Source organism: Lissotriton helveticus, chromosome 10 (assembly GCF_964261635.1).
Source record: "Lissotriton helveticus chromosome 10, aLisHel1.1, whole genome shotgun sequence".
NCBI lineage: Eukaryota > Metazoa > Chordata > Amphibia > Caudata > Salamandridae > Lissotriton > Lissotriton helveticus.
Window position 1 is genome coordinate 921996955 of NC_136071.1, and position 21756 is coordinate 922018710.

General features: G+C 42.3%; 1 protein-coding gene across 1 annotated transcript in view; it reads left to right on the forward strand.

The window, feature by feature from the left end:
* Positions 1 to 21756, forward strand: part of CUBN (cubilin) — a 1583269-nt gene that overhangs the window by 302859 nt on the left and 1258654 nt on the right. Inside the window, exon 20 of the mRNA XM_078663578.1 lies at positions 4818 to 4983. Coding sequence (XP_078519704.1) covers positions 4818 to 4983 — 166 coding nt within the window. The remainder of the gene's footprint in view (positions 1 to 4817; positions 4984 to 21756) is intronic.

The window sequence follows — 21756 nt, forward strand, 5'->3', positions numbered from 1 at the left end:
CCTTTCCAAGATGGCGGCCCGGGTGCAGCGCTCCTCAATAGGGGACTACCTCAGTGGCTCCTTGCTCGCAGCCCCAACCTCCTATGGTGCAGTTAATGAGCTCCGCGGCAGTTTGATACAAGCCCGGAGCGCCCCTGCCCTGCTCTCAAAGTCCGGCGCTCATCACCGGCCGCATGCGGTGAAGTCCGATGGGGCGCAACGTGTCCCGTTTCCTCTCCGCGCAGCGGCCTCCCTGCCCTGGCACTCACCCAGTCGCGAATCGGCCTCGGGGGGCGGCTCACCGGTCAGTAGTTACGTCCTCGCCTCAGATGCCGGCAGAGCTCCATGCAAGCCCCCAACGTCTCTGTGTCTCTGTGCGTCTCTCCCGCAGGCTGGGCGGAAATCCAGGCCCTGGCTCGGCTCCGCTCGCAGGCCGCACCTCCTCAGCCAGCCACTGAAAAATGTAGCTGCTTCCTCACACTTCGGGGCCTCGGATCAGCTGGAGAATCGAATCGATCGGAAGATCGGCTAGGTAGGCAGGCTCGATGTGGGTCCGAAATGCAGTGTCAGTTAGCAGGATGAATGTCGGATTTATTGCTTGGTCGGCCGAGCTGCCGAGTTAAGCAGCCATTCCGCTCGGCAGTCAAGCCACGCCGTCGTGTGCGTGGGTTAGGAGCTTGATGGTGATCCTCTTGTTGACGGGGAGCCAGTGCAAGTCTCTCAGGTGGGGTGTGATGTGGCTGCGGCAAGGGATGTCAAGGATCAGGCGTGCAGAGGCGTTTTTAATGCGTTGAAGTTGTTTCAGGAGTTTGGCCGAGGCTCCTGCGTTGAGGGCATTTTCGTAGTCCTGCCTGCTGCTGACGAGGGTCTGGGTGACCGTTCTTCTTGTTTCGGTGGGGATCCTCTTGTAGGTCTTGTGGAGCATGCGGAGGGTGTTGAAGCAGGAGGACGAGACGGCGTTGACCTGCTTTGTCATGGAGAGTGTGGAGCCGAGGATGAACCCTAGGTTGCGTAGATGGTCGGTGGGTGTTGGAGCTGTTCCCAATGCGGTTGGCCACCAGGAGTCGTCCCAGGCCGAGGAGGTGGAGCCGAGGATGAGGACTTCTATCTAGTCCGAGTTTAGCTTCAATTCATACACGAAGACCTGGTTTTTTGCCTCTCATTAAAATGAGAGGCGAAAAACGTGATACAACTACCTCACAAAGAAAAGGAAAAGAGTAGTGGATGTAAAGTAGAAAACTAAAGTAATTTGCATACGTTTAAGAGGTAGTGTTTGGAAATTAGACACCTCAGAAACCAGGTCTTGGTGTATGAATAGATTTTGAGTGGAGGGCGACCTGTGATTCTTTTTCGCTCTGTGCTCCTTGTTGAATATATCTACAAGTTTAGCTTCAGTCAGCTGTTCTTCATCCTCTCGGCAACAGTTTTCATTCCTTCGTGGAGGTTGGTTTTGTCAGTGAGGGGGTCCTTGGTGAGGGAGAGGATCAGCTGGGTGTCGTTGGCGTAGGAGAAGATGTTGAGATCATGCAGTTGGGCGACGTGGGCAAGCAGTGCCAGGTAGATGTTGAACAATGTCGGGCTGAGGGATGAGCCCAGGGGTATGCCGCAGATGATCCCGGTGGCTTCTGAGCAAAAAGGGGGAGGCAGACACTCTGAGTTCTGCCGGAGAGGAAGGAGGTGGTCCAGTCCAGGGCCTTGTCTCGGATCCCAGCGTCGTGGAGGCGTGTGCGTAGGGTGCGGTGGCAGACAGTGTCGAAGGCGGCTGACAGGTCCAGGAGGATGAGGGCTGCGGTTTCTCCTTTGTCCAACAGGGCCCTGATGTCATCGGTGGCGGCGATGAGGGCAGTTTCGGTGCTGTGGTTGCTGCGGAACGCGGACTGGGATGGCTCCAGGATGCTATTCTCCTTGAGGTAGTGGGTCAGTTGTCTGTTGACAGTCTTCTTGATGACCTTCGCCGGGAACGGGAACAGGGAGATGAGTTCTTGAGGTCCTTCGGGTCAGCCTTGGGTTTTTTGAGTAGGGCGTTGATCTTGGCGTGCTTCCACATTGTTTTAAGAAGGATGTATTATCTTCATGTAAAAAAGTCTGTCAATTGTCAATACATAAACAAGAATCCAAGTGATTTTCTCTATGTTATATACTTGTTACCGAAATTAACCGAGCATATAAAAGCTAGTATTTAGGTCTCACTGACAGGTAGCTTTTAATTGTCTTTTGTCAAAAGACCTATTGTGGACTACTATAGCAAAAGCTTTGTGCTTTGGGCTGACCACTTGCTTACCAATGATCGACTTTCTTGTCAGTCTCATTAGCTAGGTTCTTATTTCATATCCGTCCAAGCTTTTGTTGTATTCTTCCATCCCCTTGAGCCCAACTTCTTTACCATCCTTTTGATTTGGTGTCTTGTATTCTTTCATGGCTCACAACATTTTTCTTTTTCTTTCAGCACCCCAGGGGAGTGCTTATGTATTTATGCTCTAACAATTGTGTGCTGCTTTCCACCTCAAATACCCACCACGATGCGCCACATATTGCTCACTCCTCCTCTCACCACATCATGTCAATTTCTTCCTACTGCCCAATTCTTTCTGCGCCTTATTATCTTTCTCTTTCCACTCTCTGCCTCAAGCTCCGTTGTAGCTAACCCATCACTCCTTGTTGCCCCTGTGGCCTAGACATCTTCCCCACATGCTCCCTCAACCTGGTCTCCTATTGCTCCCCCACACCGCCCATTGAGGTCCTTCAAAAAAATATTTATTAATTTGTTGGAGTATCAGGCAGTTCCTAGCTCCTTCCAGCAACTCTATCCCAATCTGTTGCTCCACTGTACGCCACTTCATTGTATGCCACTCCACAGAACACCACCCTACTCTATGCCATTGTACCCTACCCCACTCCCCTCTATGCCACTCCACCATACGCCACTCTACTCTGTGCAACTCCACGGCACCCCAGTCTATGCCACTGCACTCTACACTAGTCACCTACATGCTATTCCAATATACGCAACTCTATCTCGCTACTGCACTCTTTGCTATTCCACTCTATCCACTCTACTCTAAGCTGTTGTACTGTTTACCACTACACTGTACCTCACTCTGCTGTATGCCACTGCACTCTACGCTATTCCACTGTATGCTATTTTACTCCACCGCACTCCAATCAATGCAGTCCACTCTTTGCCACACTATAGTACGCTATTCTACTGGGCACCATTCCACTCTATGTTACTGTACTCTGCAACACTCCATTCCACGCTATTCCACTCAACACCACTCCACTCTCAGTCACTTCACTGTCCCGCACTTCTCTGTCCAAATCTCCAGTCTACACAACTCAAATGAATGCTATTCCACTGTAGGGCTCTCCACAGTACCACATTTCACTCTACTCCACCTCTAGAACACTATACTCTGTTACAGTGTACTTTATGACACTCTCCTCCACTCTATTGTGACACACTCCACTTACTGGCACTCCACTAAACGGCAGTAAACTCTATGATTTTGAAAACATTTTTATGAAAACCAAACATTGAGAGTCAATGAAAAAACAAAGGTTAAACCTCTTTTATAGTTAGGAAAATTGTATTTATTCTTTCTATACAAACCAAACGTGAAATAAACAACGATTAGAAATTCTGCACTTATAGTTATACACTCAATTTATAATTGTGCACCACCTATAAAGTAATAGAACTTTATTCATTCTTTAGCTATAAACATAAGTTAAAATATACAAAAAAATATATTTCTAAACTATACGTAATACCTTTAATTTATAATTTACAACACCTTCAAATTATTATAACTCCTGCAACTACATACACAGTGTATTCAATTTAACAACCGCGCTATATCAACTATAACTTGCACCTTCTCCATGCACTGCTTATATTATATCAGTTATTCTATCTAAAATAATATTATTAACAATAATAGTTATGGCATTGCAAATCAAAATTTTGTGAGAACACTGCATTGGTAGAGTGACGAGTTATAGTTAATGTGGTGTGGTTGCCGGGTTGAATACACTGTGTATGGAGGTATGCAAGTTATAGCAATTTGAAGATGTTTATTTTTCATTGCAATGGGAGGCCTAGGTTATGTATCATAGCCTTTCTTTCAGCTAATTAGTCTGTAAGCATGACAAGTCATTTAGATAATGGCAGCACCAGCCCACTGTAGCAAGGCAAACCCAGAACATTCTGAGCATCACATGAGCACTTTCAAACATCGTTTATCTTAACCATTGCTTGGTTTAATTTCTGTTGCTGAAAAGCAAGCATTCTATTTGGACTCGGTGTCCATTGTTACCTCTACCTTGCTGGCAGACTCTTCAAAATCATTAATGTTTACTCACATAACGTACTTTTTAACAAGTTAAAGTCTGGTGTTTTTTCTCATATCCTGCTATAAGCTACAGAAAATAATGTTTTTCACTTCTTTTAACAACAAAAATTTAACAGAGAATAGTCTACTATTTCACATATTGTTTTTAATGAACATTTGAGTGTTTGAATACAGATAATTGCACTGAAATGAGCATATCATAAAAAATACTAAATTGGTAACATGCAAAATGTCCCTACATTACAATCTTGAGGTTCGGGTGACACTTACCAACTGTGCAGCCTTTTGGTTTACAATCTCACCTATATCTCTGGAGGAAATATTGAGTAATGTTACAGAGTAACCCATTATGTATTCTCAATATATTGAACACCAGGATTTTGTTTAATGGGAAGCATGATTTCAGTTCACTGTAAGTGTACAATTGAGGTAATGTTTGATCTGAAATATGAATGAATAGTGTTTGATATTTATATTTTCTGTTAGGTCAGGGATGGTTCTTCCATTGATTCTACATTAATTGGAAAATATTGTGGCCAATCTATGCCTCCACCTATCCGATCAACACAGAGATCCCTGTTTCTGAAGTTCAAGACGGATGGTTCTACTTCCCACCGGGGCTTCATGGCTCAGTTTAATTCTGAGGTCAAAGGTATGGGCAACTAGTACTTTCTGAAGTCTAAACATAGCTAAATCATTAACATAGATTATCCTGAGATGAAAATGTTCCGGTAGTTCAGTTTTCATTTTTATTTGATTGTGAATTAACATTTAATATCTTTAGATCTAATTGGTCTTTTATAAGATTAAAGGCTAGACATGCTTAAGATCCTAAGAGGTACCCATGGTGGAGAGGCAGTTCAATAATACTCACACCACATAATGTTATTTCCAGATTATACCAAAGTTGGGTAGAAATCATTGAAGAAGTGAAAAATAAACGTACTGGTATGGAGATCAGCTACATGTTACTCTACCCTGCTGAACCCAAAGTTCTTCCAGGGTAAAGCTTTCTTCTTTGACTGTATGGAGGCAGCATATGTGTGTGGAGGATAGACCATCTGCCAAACTGTGACATGCATCAATGAGAGAACAATACAAGCATCAGTGGCCCCTTAGTGCTGTGGTCACATGAGCATGCAGCAAAACCAGAAAAAGGGTCAAAGCAGAAAAGACTTTGCTCGCCCCAGGGTGCAGGAGCAGACTGGGAAAACAGTATTGAGACTGTATATCCGCAGAGACAAACCTGTCCCTATAGGATTCCCACCGGCATCCTTACATGGACTTCGATGATCCAAGGGGTAGTGCAGCAAACAACCTTCAGTTTGTAATGCTTTATAATGATTCAAACTACACATCCAGAATCTCAACCTCTGAGCATCCTACAAAGATCCCTGGTTACGTTGTACAGGATTCTCAATTGATGCCAGACTGCCATCAACATGAATGAGTATCAAACTTTTACATTTCTGATGTGCACCACATGCTCCTCTTTCTACAATGTGTCCATCTCATCAATGTATCCAATAGGCCATGGGCTATGCTTCCTGGCTTTCTTTGCTTGATAACTGTTCACCAGATTAAGGTGTTTTTCTGATTTACGCTGGACAAGTTTGGGACTGCTTTTTGTCACCTGGGGGACTCATATCAAATATCTCAAAAGACTGACAGATACATCTTGTTGAAAGTGTATGGAAGGGGGGTGTTGGGTTTGATAATTTAATGTTTTATTTTGATTACATTTTATGGTCCACTCTTCATGCAGGTGCTTGTAATTGATATTTGCAGAGAGTTACTCAAACACCATCCTCTGAATTATACTGCACATCACCTTCATCTCCCTAAGATGTATGGCCAGTGAACCTACTATATTCTACTCCCCACCAGTGAAGTTATTGTCCTTGGATCTCAATGGCCTGAACTATTGGATCAATCCGCATGCACTCAACATCTTCCTTCTGCAAGAAACCCATCTGGATGGGACAAACTGCTCCCTCCTGGGCCAATGTAAGTTTAGAAATGTCCTCCATGAGTGGTTCACAGGAATCCGGGGGCAGAGCTGTGTTACTAAGGAATTCCTCCTTTCACATCCGAAAGGTTTAGCGAGATACCCATATAAGCTATATCAAGGCCTCCGGAAATCTCAAGTAGCACACTCTTACCTCCCTCAGCAGATGTGGCTTCCTTCCATATCAGTCACCTTAGAGAATTCAACTGGAACCTCAACTGCTTTTTATCCAAAAACAGGGCTAGTTTAGGGTCCTCCCCTTTCTATAATGTTGCCTCTCCTTTAGAGCTCTCAGATGTGTGTCAAGCACTCCACCTCACACTGAGAGCATGTACCTTCTTTAGGGGCACAGAGCTTGAGTTCCAGGTTTGACCATTTCTTCACATTACTGGCTGATACACTGAATACGTCCCCGTTACAACTTCACTCCCCAGTCTTACTAACCTAGGCAACCCGAGCTATGCTGTCTGAAGCATTTGAAGGCTCAATGAATGATGAATTAATCTCTTATTACCCATTTGACAGAGGAAATGGAACCCTAGCTCCCATGTGACTATGGGATGCGTTGAAGCTGGTGCTCTGTTGGCGTGCCAATCAGTACATTGCTAGGTTGAGGAGATAGCACTGAAAGACAACAGCCACCTCTCAGAAACGACTGTTTGATCTTGAGCTCGAGTTTAGTTAGGCTGGTGACCACAGCAATCTTCTTGTAAAAGGGGGCAACAGCTCACAATGCAACAAACATAGGCTGAGGAATCCAAGACATCTGGTGTGCAACACAGTCTCAAATGTATGAGCATGAGAACAAACCTGGCAAACTACTCTGCTGCTTTAGCAAGAGAAATACCCATATTGTCACCGACTCAGGCTTGCTGGTTACTGAGGAAAAGCAGAGAGCATCTTCCTTTACTTCCTTTTGCAAATGACTTTACAGCTGGTTCCAGAACAGCAACATTGTCCCTCTTCTTGTGACCCTCCAGAGAGATCTGGTGCATTGGACACCCTTCCATGTGTCTATTTTGGAACGAGTAATCATCACTAAGGTGGTATCTGCATTCGCACTGCTCTACAGCTTACAAAACAACCCCTTCCACATTCCATCCTCATTCTTCCAGAAACAGAACACACTTCTGCAAAGCTTCTTACCAGAGACTGTGGAGATGAGATGTGAGGTAAGACCCCTGAAGTCTCCATGAACAATAGTTACATAAAATCATATGATAATATCTGGGCATGATGGGCATTACCCCCAACAATAGGGCTTTTACTTAGTGGTTATTAATGAATGGCTGTAGGGTTACCTAAATATCTCTGCATAACCCGGAGGGCAATAAGTCTTTGAAGAAGGATCACCCGTACACTTTCCCTTTGGAGGACATATCACTTCAGCATCACCGCTTGCCACCACACTTCTTAATACCATCTGGCAAACTCCTTCTGTGCACTCAGGTGGCATGACATATTGATTGGGGAAACTCCCCTACTAGTTTGGGCTTTGAGTGCTTGACATGGCCTCCTTGAATGGATGGGATAGTATTAAAATTCCCTGGCTCAACTACCTAACCTCTCAATGACACTTCCAGTCTTTTTCAGATTTATAAACCAAATGCAACCTTCATAGATTCCATTTATACTGATAACTTCAATCCAGACATGCTATTACTTATCATCTTAGAGAAGCATGTGGAATTGCTGACATTGACCCCTTGAAAGCAAAACTTACTCAGGGACCCCTTGCTGGAAAGACAATATTTCAGATTCAATGATCCCTGATAATTAACTCCACCAACACTTTTCCTGAACTTTGTGAACCTGGGGGGAACCTGAGGGAACAGGTGTGACACACTCATATAACCCAAACAGGTTGCCATATCCTCTTGTAACTGACTCGAACAATTTAAGAGTTTATTATTAATTTGTCAAACTCTGGTAGGTGGCCCTGGACACCTCCAAACTGGCTTGAGATGTAACCACCTCAATGACACACACTGTCACACAATGTTGAAGTGTCAGGTCATCCAGGGATATTCAGTTAGGATTTTTGATTCTGGTTTAAGTTGTTGGACCTGCCACCCCCTAAACTCCCTATATTGCATGTCCTTGCGTTCATACAAGTCAATCAATACCACAAGATAATTTGTGGCCTAATATTGGCTCAGTCCAACATCATTCTGCATTGGAGAGCCAGGGTGACTTTCAATCATCCATAAGCCTAAAATAGACTTGTCTAACTGTCCATAATGGTGATGTATAACTACAATGAGTCTGCACCATTATCCATGTAGATATAGTAACTCTGGCACTGCTATTATCCACGGATCCACGCCATATTGACTGTAGCTGGTAGATTTAATTATTATTGTTATCCATCACTTCCAGAGGACATGTATCTAATTTTGAAAACAAGAAAACTGAGTTATAAAAAAGATGGAACATTGCTCAGAGAAATATACTTTAGAGAAGAACATTTATGCTGAATTGTCTTATGAGTTCACCTATTTGCCCTGTTAAGACATTATTTCGTTATATGAATAGATATGAACTCCTAACAAATACTACTACTTTTTGTTATCCTATTATTCTATGATGCTTGTACAAGCACTGAACCAGCATTTGGTTATTTACTCAAGGCTTATGCATGATCTACATTAATTTGGTAAATATTCCACCTATTCTCTAGTGTTCTTGTTCATGTCCACTTAGATTTTTCCTCAATGAGTTTACTTTGGAGAACTAATATAGTTAGCAATATGATATTTTGTTTTTCTGGCCCAATCCATTTCACTCCTCCTTGCATACATCTACGGATTTGTGTTACATTTGTACCCTATGGTGAAAGCATGATCACCATCTTTCGAAAATACCTGGTTGCATTATCTTGTCTTTTTGTATTACCCCTCTTTTCCCAATCAATGTATACAATCATTACATCTAAATTTAAAACATGTACTTGCCTTTGGCACCAGATTTTTTAGCATATACCCGTGATCATGGTTTAAGTGTAATTCAGTCTCAGAAGTGTTTGATTTTGGGGCCGAAGCCAGAACATATGGCGGTGCATTTCCTATACAACACGTTTCCTAGCATAATATTCTGTCCACCCTCTTCCAGTGTTTGGATTATTGTGGGACCCACAGGTTTGCCACAAATTGTAATTCATTCAATGAAGTGTTAAGAGTTAGCTAGGGGAAACGCTTCAGGGCCCGCTCCCCATCCCCGCTAGACGTCTATTTTAAGTATACCTTTTTGGCATCTCTGATAGAACTTAGATGATAGTTCAATGTCTTCTGGTCATAAAACTGCTTTGTACACTATACTATTGTTTTTTTTCATGACCCTTTTTCTCCATTAAGGTCTGTTAGGTATATATTCATAATGTTTTATGTGGTGCATGTTTAAAGTTGTATTGTTCACAGTGGTATAGTGTTCATTACCCTTGCATGGTAGCATGTTCTCGATGAGGGATCTTTTGTAGTACACTGGGAAGGCGACTGACTGTATTTGGTGTTTTTCGTTGTTTCTTTGAAAGAGATTTCTATAAGGTATATATAATAATTAATTAGCAAAAAAGTAGCTTTTAAAGGATAGTGTGCAGGGAAATCGGGTTCAGGAGATATTTTTATTTTTGGGTGGATACGGCATAGGACTGTCCCATTTTTCTCTTCAGTGACGTTCGTCGTCCATTGTTCAGCCTGGATGAAGTTTTGTATATGTATGCATCACAGTGTGATGAGATGTGGAATGGTGTGTATACTAGATTTATCAGAGTGGAACTAAATTATAAATCACTGTGGTGCGTAAGAGTATTGTCAGTTTGGCTTCATGTTGCCAACTTTATGGCTCAGTTGCAGTGTTGCACTCATGAAGATGTGAGGGCTCCATGCAACATGTTGTTGATATTTGAAAGTGTGTCCTGGGGTGTGATGGTGTTCTTCAATATCTTGTGCTACTGTGCATCCCATAAAGCTATGATTAGGGTTATTGAACATATTGTTGATGTGTTTGAGTGGGCTCCTTAGAGTGGGCTGATGAGCCTTTCTTGTGTTTGAGCTATAGCGATGTATGCATTATAAAGCTAGCTACTCTCCATGCTTGAGTTTGCACATGTGTAGGTGTAATGATCTTCTGCAGATATTCCAGGTGTTGGGACGCAGTTTTTTATGTTGGCATGGGCGGCTGCTTCTTTACGGCGTGGGGGCTCCTCCCTTCATGTTTTCTGAGTTATTGCAGGCAATGTTGTTTGTCTATCCTTTGCTAACTCTCGCTTTAGCGAGGACCAGCAGCCTGGCACTATTTAATAAGTGCATGTGCAAGTGCATGTGCAATGTGCTTGTCTTCGAGTACTGTATTTACAGCAGGCTAAGGGGCTTACCTGTTTCCAGCTCAGGCCTGCCATTTTGACAGGTCTTCAGAGTCACCTCTTTAATGATGTGCAGAAGTGTGATTTTGAAAGATAGCCCTGGCACTTTGGGCTTAAGCCCTGTCCTGCTCTGGTCTGCATGCCACTTATCGCTGCCTCTGATGTCGGGTTCAGATGAAGTCAGTTCTGCCTCACTGCGCATGATCAAGCAGAGGATGTGAGCACTAGGCCCTTTGTCATCCATCCACCCACAGGTAAGCCCTTATTTATTTAACATGCAGTATTGTTTCACTTTAGTACACTAAATTATTATACTGCTGCCACTGGCAGCTTAACAATTTAGGGCCAGATGTAGGTAGGCTATTACCGGTCGGTAACGGCCGGTAATAGATTTTTCCTATGTAGGAGGCTTTTTTACCGATTCGGTAAATAACGAATCGGTATTTACTGATTCGGTATTTACCGAATCAGTAAATGAGATGTAGGAAGCACTGTAAACAGTGCTACTGGGCTTTAAGGATTCGTTATTTACCACCAACTCTTAGTTGGTGGTAAATAACGAATTCCTATGTAAACGCAAATATGTGCATTTACACCTGTGCCATGTGACAGACATACATGCCCTTAGGGCATGCATGTGCGCCACATGTGCTCACAAGCACTAATCAGGGGTGCAGCAGGGTGTTAAAGTGACACCCTGCCACCCTTGACTTTTTCCCAATTTTACCGAATCGGTAAGATTCGGTAATTGACATTCATTCCTATGGGCCTTCAGGCCCATAGGAATGAATGGCAAATACCAAATCGGTAATTACCGATTCGGTAAATACCGAATCTTAACGATTCGGTATTTTTTACCGATTGATTACCTACATTGCATTTACCGATTCGAAAATACCGAATCGGTAAAATAAAATTACCTACATCTAGCCCTTAATGCATTAGATTGGAAAACTTCTGGATGTTAATGAAATACTATATTTCTTTAACATGCTGAAACATTTAAGTTCAGTGTACTAGGGGCCATATGTAGAAAACCTTTTTTGAGGTCGCAAATGTCCCAATCTGCATAGGTTGCGATGGTAGCTGGAGCAATACTGTACTCTATAAAAAAAATGAAAGTGAGGTTTCAGCCCAGCACACACCCTGAAGTATTTTAGGATTCTCTATCAGTCCCAACTTCACACTAGACTAAATTGTGTGATCCTGGGCAATTGCCTTGTTTCTGAGCCTCTTTGTCCTTTATCATCACAGTTGGTGAAATAAGATGAGTGCCTAGGATTACACAATGAGATTATAAAGGACAAAGAAGCAAAGTGAAATAAGGAAATTGCAGATGGCCAAGTGGGGAGGCCAGTATTGATCCCAGTTTTATTGGTTTGATGCTATGCAATTCAGCTACTTAATGGCTATTTTAAAACTTTTTGTATTGAAAATAAGCAGCATCTTTATTTTTCATAGTTCATAATTCATGTTACTATTTCATATAAATTGCTCGCTATATATATAGCGAGTAATAATAGTTGAGCTGCATCGGAGTATCTCATAATATAAATTACTCCTGATATTTAAGTACATAGTTGTACGTTATAAACAGAATTCCAATTGCTCACAGATTCCTAATTCCTATTATTATTAATATATACATATAATAACAAAACAGAAAAATTTCCTTTAATAGACTACCCCTGTTTTCTGTGAGATTATCTCCATCAAACATTATTCTAAAATAAAGGAGCTCATGGTTATACACCCTACACATCATATTGGTTGCCAATACAACAAAGGGTCGAATTTAAGGCAATGACTATTGTCCATAAAGCCTTGACCAAGACAGGACCTGGTCTAACTCAACCTCTGTTTCGCCCTTATCACACCAATAGGACCCTTAGATCTAGCAGTAAGAACTTTCTGGCAGTCCCACGAATAAGGAGAAGCCGCATGGGTGGCATACGTTTCTCTGTCCAGTCAGCCAAACTCTGGAACAACTTGCCGGACCCTATTCGGATGGAGGAGAACCATCTTAGGTTTAGGAAAATGCTAAAAACCTTCCTATTTCTGTAATCTCTCTGGGGATGAATGGGACCACTGCAGCACTGGGATGCCTCCGGGTAACCACGCGCTATACAAATGAGTAATCATTCATTCATTCATTCATTGAGCAATTGAGTCATTGTAGGTATTTTTAACGACTTCCAGTTCGTTAATATCAAAGACTAAGGGGCATATGTAGGTAAATCACATTTTGCGTTTCTCAAATAGCGATTTTTATGGAATCGCTATTTGAGAATTGTAAAATGGAATGTAGGTAAAAATTCGCAATTGTTTTGCGAATCCCTAAGATTCCTTAATTGCGATTAGTGAATTGCGAATCGCAATTAAGGAATGAGTGTCCCATTCATTCCTATGGGCCAAGAGGCCCATAGGAAAGAATGGGCATACATTCTCAAATTGCGATTTTCCATGAGAAAATTGCACTTTGAGAATCGCAATTCCAAGGGTGCCAGGGCGTCCAAAGGACACCCGTTGCACCCCAGGAATGTGCCTGTAAGTACATGTGGCGCACATACATGCCCTAAGGGCATGTATGTGCGCCACATGGCACTTTGAATTTTAAAAAAAAATGCATTTTGATAGGAAATCGCAAAATACCATCTCCTTGAAGTAGGTGGTATTTTGCGATTCCTTAAGCCAAAATCGCAATTTTAAAAGCACCCCTACATAGCATTTAAGGAATCGCAAAATTGCGATTCCTTAAATGCTTGAGCAAAATAAGGAATCGCAATTTTTGCGATTCCTTATTTTGCTAAGTGGCACCTACATACCAAAACGCCGTTTGCGATTCGAAAACGCCGAAATTCGGCGAATTTCGACGTTTGCGAATCGCAAACGCCGACCTACATATGCCCCTAAGCAACCAATGAAGCTATAAAGCAAAGCTGATTCAATTCCGAGGTCAGATTGTGAATACCTAAAAAGGCGCCGAAAAGAGCCCCCCCCAGCACTCATTAATTATCTTAAAGATACTAGTCCGGAACCCTCTCAATTTAGGGCAAGTAAATATCTTGTGCAGCCAGTCTCCTGGATGAGATCGACATCTAAAACACAAGGGATCGGCATCAGCAGCATGGTACATTTTTTGAATTTTAACAGGTGCATAATAGAGCATCCTTTTACAAAAGAATCCCATACGCTTAAAGTTAGCCGCTTAAATGGGTTTCCTACTGAACCGATTGCGATACTCGACTCCCAATGTGCCTTCGCAACATTGCAGTCTGTATTATTGCTTATTTTTCTACTAATGTAATTCTATATTAATTTAGGTTCGGAATATTGAAGGAAAATTCTGTACCAGTTGTCGATTCCATTAAGCCGTGCAATAAAAAAAAGGCTTGACTTAGTTTTTCAGCTGCCACATTAACCTCACCAGATTGCTTGAGCATAAATGCTTAATTTTTGTGTAGCTGAAAAAAAAGGGATGGACTGACTGATTTATTTTCGCAAATAAGTGTTTGCCGTGCCATAAAAGTTATTTCGGAAAAAAATCCCCTATTATGTCAAATCCTATATTAGCCCGGCTTATTAGTGTGGATCGACACAAATTCACACCTAAACCAACACAACTATCTAATTTTATATGACGGAAAATATGGAAGCTTGAATTCTTGCCACATACATACACACTTCGAGTGTTCCGCTAAAATTTGAGGTGTTTTATTACGCGTGTTTCGATAATCTGGGAAATGTTTAAAAAAACGGAGCAGACCTATTTTTGTTGTTTTTAGCATATTATGTAGATAGCAATTCTCTCCTAAAAAATAAATATTTTGATGCGAAATGTAACCAGTTTAACTAAGTAGCAAGATAGTAAGTTCTTAAACAAGGAAGAGCTAAGCCTCCCTCCTCTTGTGTCGAGAAAAGTACCTAAAGGTTGGTCCTGGGTTGCTTTGATTTCCATATAAAAGAACGAATCTCACCTTCCAAGGCTCCAAAAAGGCTATAGTGAGCTTGATCGGTACATTGAAACAAGCATTGGCATAGCCAATAGGTCTCGCTTCTGGGACCTTATAAGTATTTAGTTATGCAGCACAATATCCTTGGGGCAACAACATCAACTGTTGCATGGCTAAACTCTTATAAGGTACCAAAGGCGAGACCTATTGGCTATGCCAATGCTTGTTATATTTTGTGATCCAAGGTAGATTTTGTTTTCTTTCATTTTTTTGTGCCACAGTGGATTTGGTAGTCTCACTAATGGCAGTTTCAGGAATAGGCGCAACTGCTCTTGAACAAAAGAGTGTTCCCTCGGGGTTCAGAATCTATGGTTCTTAAATGGAGAACTTTCTCCCAAGAGGTCTACACTGTGCTTTACATAACAAACAATCCTGCTCCTAACCCATATATAGAGAGCACTACAATTTGTCACATAAATAAATGTGCTTCCCAGAGCATCCCTTGTAGGAATACGCTCCTGAAAGCCTTGGCCATAGAAGAAAGACTACAGTGGGCAGAATGGTGTATCTCTTACGTTAAGAAGGGGACATGGGGTAACTCCTTGTAAGTGTGAGGGTCTAGGAAGAAACTGGCTATGCCCCAGAGAGGCATTGATCTAATGATATGTGTTTGATGAAACATTTACTTTTGCAGTAATGTGTAGTCTTCTAGGCTGACGGCAGAGAATAGAACATATTTATTGTGTATAGATTTGTCTTTACTCGTAATTATCAGAGGCACTGCTGAACACCGCAGTGCGGCTGTGTGCCATCTTGGATGCCATCGAGTGCCGTCAGAGGTCTCAGCCGCAGGGCATGGCGGGAGCTCCATACGCGGCTCCCCTCCCCCAGAACCCACTTCCTGATATTTTTCAACATATAATATTAATGTCCTGATGACAATGACAGTAAAAAGTAAACAAGAGGAAGTCAGAGTGCACCTGATATGTGGCCTAGGTTGTTATCATAGATGAGGCTACATTATATTCTATTGCAGTATCCACAAGAAAGGCTTTATATACGCAAAGCTTCAACCAGAGGAATGTCAAGGTGCTCTCCACTGTGATGATAAAAGACAAGGAGGCACAGTGAAATAAGGCAGTTCCCTAAGATCACACATTTTTGTCAAGTGTGGAAGCCTGGATGTATCCTAGGATTTCTAGTTCCACATTCTGCAATTTAGCCATTAGATGGCTTTTTCCGTCTCCCTCCCATCTTTCACTAAAGGTAGTGATAAAAGCCCTCCAGCCTGGTGTTCACTCCCTTGGGAAGGTCAGACTCCATTTGCAAATGTAAAATTTGTAAGAAATAGTTTATGAAATTTCCTTTGAAAATGCTGTAAGAAGTGTTTTTAGTCATTTTTTAAAGAAATTGTGCTGGAAAATGTACTATTTCACACCAAGGTATAAACCCAATATCCCAGGGAAAAGGCCACCTTGCTTTCCATGCTTACTGACCCAATTTCATTTTTTTTCTCTTACATCCCGCCACTTTCAAACTTCACCAGCCACCACTCAATGTAAGAGATGGCACTGTATACATGAGCGTGTGCAACATGGAATTTTTGAAACCTCATTATCTGATTGGAGATGTAAGACATGGATGGAATATGATTTATTAATTACCCGTATCTAAGTCCTACTATAATATTTAAAGTAGTTCAATACTATCAAGCTAAATATAAAAAAAACATAGAATACTAGACTATTCATACCTCACAAGTTGAATTCCTTTGGAAGACTCCCACCCCGTTTCCTTACCTAAGCCGCAGTGAGGGTCAGATCCACCTTGCAACTTCCTCACAGCTGTTGCAGACCTAGTCGGGGTGCGCTATTTTCCTTGATCTATGCATGTGTCTGTTGGTTTCAGTCTGGCCTACTTGCAAACAGTTCTGTGACCCCTACAGACCACTTCCCCTGTTACCTCTACCTCAGTACACTAGGAAAGGGAACCAAGGATATAGGGACGGATAATTTCCTGAGTTGTGGTCCCTGGCAGGGACTGCTGTAGCATACAAGGGTGGGCTTGGTCATGGCATCCTCTTTACCTCTCCCACACTGCCAAGTCTGTTTTTTTCATACTTCATTTATTGCTCCTTGACTTTACTCAATTCTGCACAAGGCTCTTTTCCTTTAGTCTAACTTTCTGCAGTTTCATTTCTAGTGGTAGAGTTTTAAGGAGGGTCTGATTACGAGTTGCAAGATACAGAGGGGGGAGGCAAATCTGTATTCAAAATTTACCACATTGTGGTGTAACACCATTTCAGTGCCATGTCATTACAAGTCGACTCCAATGGAATAGGGAATTCCCAAATGGACCAGATTTACTGCTTGTAAAACCACATGGAGTTCCGAATTGTTGGGGGTTGAATGCATACATTTACCACCTGTTCTAAGCAGGGGGTATATGTATGCATGGCGTCTGGCTGGGAAATAGAGGAGAGAAGGTGAAAGATAATATATGGCAAGGCTGTTATAACCAGAATCTCATGCAATTTTATTGGGCCGCATTACTCATCTGATAAAATTGGGTCCGGTATACCGATGGCTAGGAAAACCAGTATGCTGTAACACTGACCCACTCATGTATGTTTATGTATGTATGTTTGTATTTATAAAGCAGACCCTCATCCCTAAAGGGCTATCCTGGCATTAAAACCTTATCTTACTAGGTCCAGTCGAAGCCTTAAAGTAGATACAACCAGGGCCTGTATTACAGAAGTGCCCCGGGGGCTCAACAGGCATTTTTGTCCGCTTAGTGCACCCCCTGGCACTTAGATATTTCAAAAGTTGCTGCAAACGCTTGTGCAACCCCTTTTGTAACACAGATAGCTCTGGTGCATATGTTGCACCAGAGTTTTCTTGAGAGGGTGTTCCTTCCGTGTGACCCCATGCGAATGAGGGAATCTCTCTATCTTTGCACCTGTGCTGTATTGTGCGACATGGGCGCTGAGGTAAAGAAGCTGTCTGGAGGTGCACTGACAGTGCACCACGAAAAAATGAGTACTGCCAGTGTGCCCCCTGATGGCAGCCCTCTCGAGGGCGTCACATCCAATTGCAGGTGGGTGCAGACCCTCACTGCACCTGTTTGCAAGGAGATTTCTCTCTCCTCTTTAACCCCTCCCACGCTTGTGACGGAACCGCTCCGTCACGCCCCTCGGGTGGGCTGTGCTGGTGACGGAGTGGTTCCGTCACGGCCCGCTCGCCGCGCCTGCGTGGCACGAATTCCGCACCTACGCTGAGCGTTCTGAAGAGCGTGTGGGGCAGTGACGGAACTGCTCCGTCACAAGCACAGCCCACCCGAGGGCCATGACGGAGCGGCTCTGTCACAAGCGCCGGAGCGCCGCGCGCCCCCCCCCCGCCCCTTAGCGCTGCGGCGGAATAGCCGCCGCAGCGAAGGGGTTAAAGTGCATCCGTGTGTCGCCTGCACAATGAAACATGAAGCAGCTTTGAAGCAGCTGCTCTGTATTTCACTTGAATGCAATGTCCCCGGGGCAGTGCAAGTTTGGGCTGCCCTAAGGGCAGCCCTTTCAACCTAATAGGGTGCACTATCCCTGTTTGCATCCAGAGCGTCTGTTTGAAGGTGCCCATGGTGCAAACAAGGAAAGTGAGCCCTAAACGTAATAGGGACCCAGGTCTTCAGCTTTACTCTACTAACAACTCTGATATTGTTTGCGATCATGATGAGGCAAAGTAGAATTACGTATGGTAACTCTGCTTCACCTGATTCATAAGCTGGACATAAATCGTAGCGTAGCAATATCTGAGATCACTAAGCTAACTGCAAGTTTAGGGGTGTGGCTATTAGGGATGCAGGAATGCTATAAAGTTGTTGGTCAGCTTAAGGTATCCTCTTCTAGGGGACCCTTGCTAACAACAATTTTGCCTCTAACTGGGACAGAAATTGAAGGTATAATCACAAGGCTCCAACTTGCCATAATATACCATTGGCAAGAAGGTCCATCACTCTATATTTAAACTATTATCTAAGTTTATAAAGCAGTCCGGTGCAATGTATTTCCTACTTGAGGCGGGAGGAAGTCTGCATAATGTTTTCAGCCCTGTGTTTCACTTTGGTTTCAATGATTCATTTGATTTGTATTGTCTAGCTGGGAAGTTTGCATCATTCCAATGACTAGATCTGTTTTCAGATTTATTGTTTCTATTTTGAATATAGCACGTGTACAGCCTAATAGTGCATTGTAGTGTGTCCATTGAAGTAACATCTGTGGGTTGTTGAAAGATGTCTAAGAGCATGTTGTCTCTATTGAGACTTAGTTATTTTCATCCCCATTGATTATTTTCATTTCATGTACTTGCTCACACTGATTGATTTGGCGTGTGGCTACTGTGCCAAGGGCAGCAATAGGATAGTGGGCAGTTCTTTTTCATGCCTCCTTAACCCTCCGATTTCTTACTGAAACCCATGAAAACCTAACACTTAAGGTCGAACATTAAAATACTTTGGGGAAGACACCACGTAATCAGTGGCAGCGACTAGTGACATTTAAAAGTAAAAGTTAGGTATGACTTTTATGTAATGAGTGATGCGGGCAAGTTTAATGAGCAAACATGGGGTCCAGGCCGAGTCCCTCTCTGGAGGAAAAATTGAAAAAAGATTGGCAAGTGGTGTATTTTAAAGCAAATTAATTTAGTGGTAAAGCAAGGCTTATCAAGCAGTGGGAACATACAGTTTAAATATTAAACACATTAAAAACAGCCTCATATCTTACTGCATTAATATGTTCAGCAGTTACTGTAATGTGCAAATTTAGAGCGCAATGACTTCAATGCTTTAAAGTGTGTGCTTGCCCAACGTCTCGCACTGCAAGCGGCATCAACTTTGGAAGAAAATGCTCCAACCAGGCTTCTGGAAGCACCCACAGCTGCTGGCTGCAAACAGTCATATAGAAATATGTGCAGACAGGTCTTTAAGTGTGGTAAAAGAAGTGGAGGCTCTCTAAAAGGGATCAAGTAAAATAAATTTCCTTGATTCCCATAGTGTGTCACCCGACCAGTATTTTGGTTTCAATCACATCCAGATATATTACACAACAACTGACATGCACCTAAAACATGTCAGTACAATTGGCTTTGTCAATGGCTTTTAGTTGTTAAAGATAAATGAGTAACAACGATGATTTGTTATGAATAATAAACACTGGAAATTTTCAATTCTGAAATTGTGAGTCTGTGAATTAAATACTATTGAGGCCTGTGGAACGAGTTTTGGCCTAAAGGTATGTGCTCTTTATGTTAGATATGTATGCCTTTTTCTCTTCACATCTCGTCAAGCACCTCTCTTTCCCATTCAGCACCCGCTTTTCACTCTTCCCTGATTCCCTGAATGCACTTCCTCGCATCTCTCTCACTTCACCACTTCCAAACATGTACTGCACTTATTCACATTTAAGAAATGTATTTCCTTTGCTTTTGACTTCTAAATATTTTGACATCTGTGTATCTCCTTCACACATATACACACAATTTCAATTGCAACTGGAATACATGACCATAGTTCTGCTTACTCTGCAGAGAAGCCTACCTACTGACAGGCACTTTGCTTTCGCTTCAGCTTCAGCATCAGAACTTTCATTCAAAGCCGCTCATAAACACCTAGCATGGCTCAAAGTATGCACTATGCAAGAGTAATAAGATGCATGGAAAAAATACAAAAACAAAACATGATGAAATACCTAACGCTCTTGGGGAATGCAAGGTTAAGTAAAACATGAAATAAGAGAGGAACTAAATCGCTGACATGCATTGCCTTAATCAGACCCCCCAGGATATAGTGGCATGGATTAGCAAATTTAGAGGCACAAATATGGAAATTTAGCGGCACAAATATGGAAATTTAGCAGTATTTTTGTGGCACTTTATTTTACTCATAATCATTTATTTTCAGCCTTAAATCAATGGAAACTGTGTTAGCAAAGTATTCCACTTTGAAATAGGCAGCCTGGAATATGGAATAGAGGAAGCAGCCCACAGGTGAAGTCTGTTATCCCTAGGAAAGGCAATGCTCCATTTGCTTTAGTGTAGGTTCTGAGAAGCCCATCCAAGATGGCATGGTAGCATCCCATAGGAAATGGCATTCCAGTACGTACCTTAGTGAAATTAAATATTTGCCTAAGATCACACAATTTCAGCATGGAAGCCACGATTTTACCCAGATTTTCTGGCTTCACTCTGTACAAATCAGCAATTAAGTGGGTATCTATTTGTCTTTCCTTATGTTAAGACTTTGTTTTTAGTTTTAACCTCCTAGTGCATTCTTCTGTAGTTTTTTAAATTATAGCTCCAACTTGACCTGAAGGTATTGAAGCGTTTCACATGTGCACCAGTCACACTTCAAAATTACAACACAAACACATGCATTGTTTATGTACTAAAATACAGGTCTATAATGAGGTGCTGGAACAATTATACATGAAAATAAGAGCTACTCATTAGCTGATTGCCATCCTATGTAGCCAATTTGAACCTCTCAGGATGATACATCAATGTCTTACGACTGTCTTTAGATTTGAACTGAAAGCATTGCTTAACTCTTAACATAGCAAAAACAACTCCAGCAATCACCGCAGTGAGTTTTTTATATACTTAATCCTGAACTTGCTGTGATTGTGTTAGACCTGCCACCAGAGGTTAACCTTTGTTTATTGTAATACAAACACTTAAAGTAAAAGATCTGGGGCTAGATCTAGGTAAATCAGATTTACCGATTCATTAATACCGAATTTTACCGATTCGCTATTTATGAATCGGTAAATCTGATGTAGGTAAAAATTCGGTAATTTTTACCGATTCGGTAGGATTCGGTATTTACCGATTCGGTAATTACCGAATCGGTATTTGCCATTGATTCCTATGGGCTTTGAAGCTCATAGGAATCAATAGCAAATACCGATTCGGTAATTACCGAATCGGTAAAATTACCGAATTGACAAGGGGAACAGGGTGTCACTTTGACACCCTGTTGCACCCCTGTTTCAGGCTTGTGTGCCATGTGACACACATTCATGCCCTTAGGGCATGTCTGTGTGCCACCTGGCACAGGTGT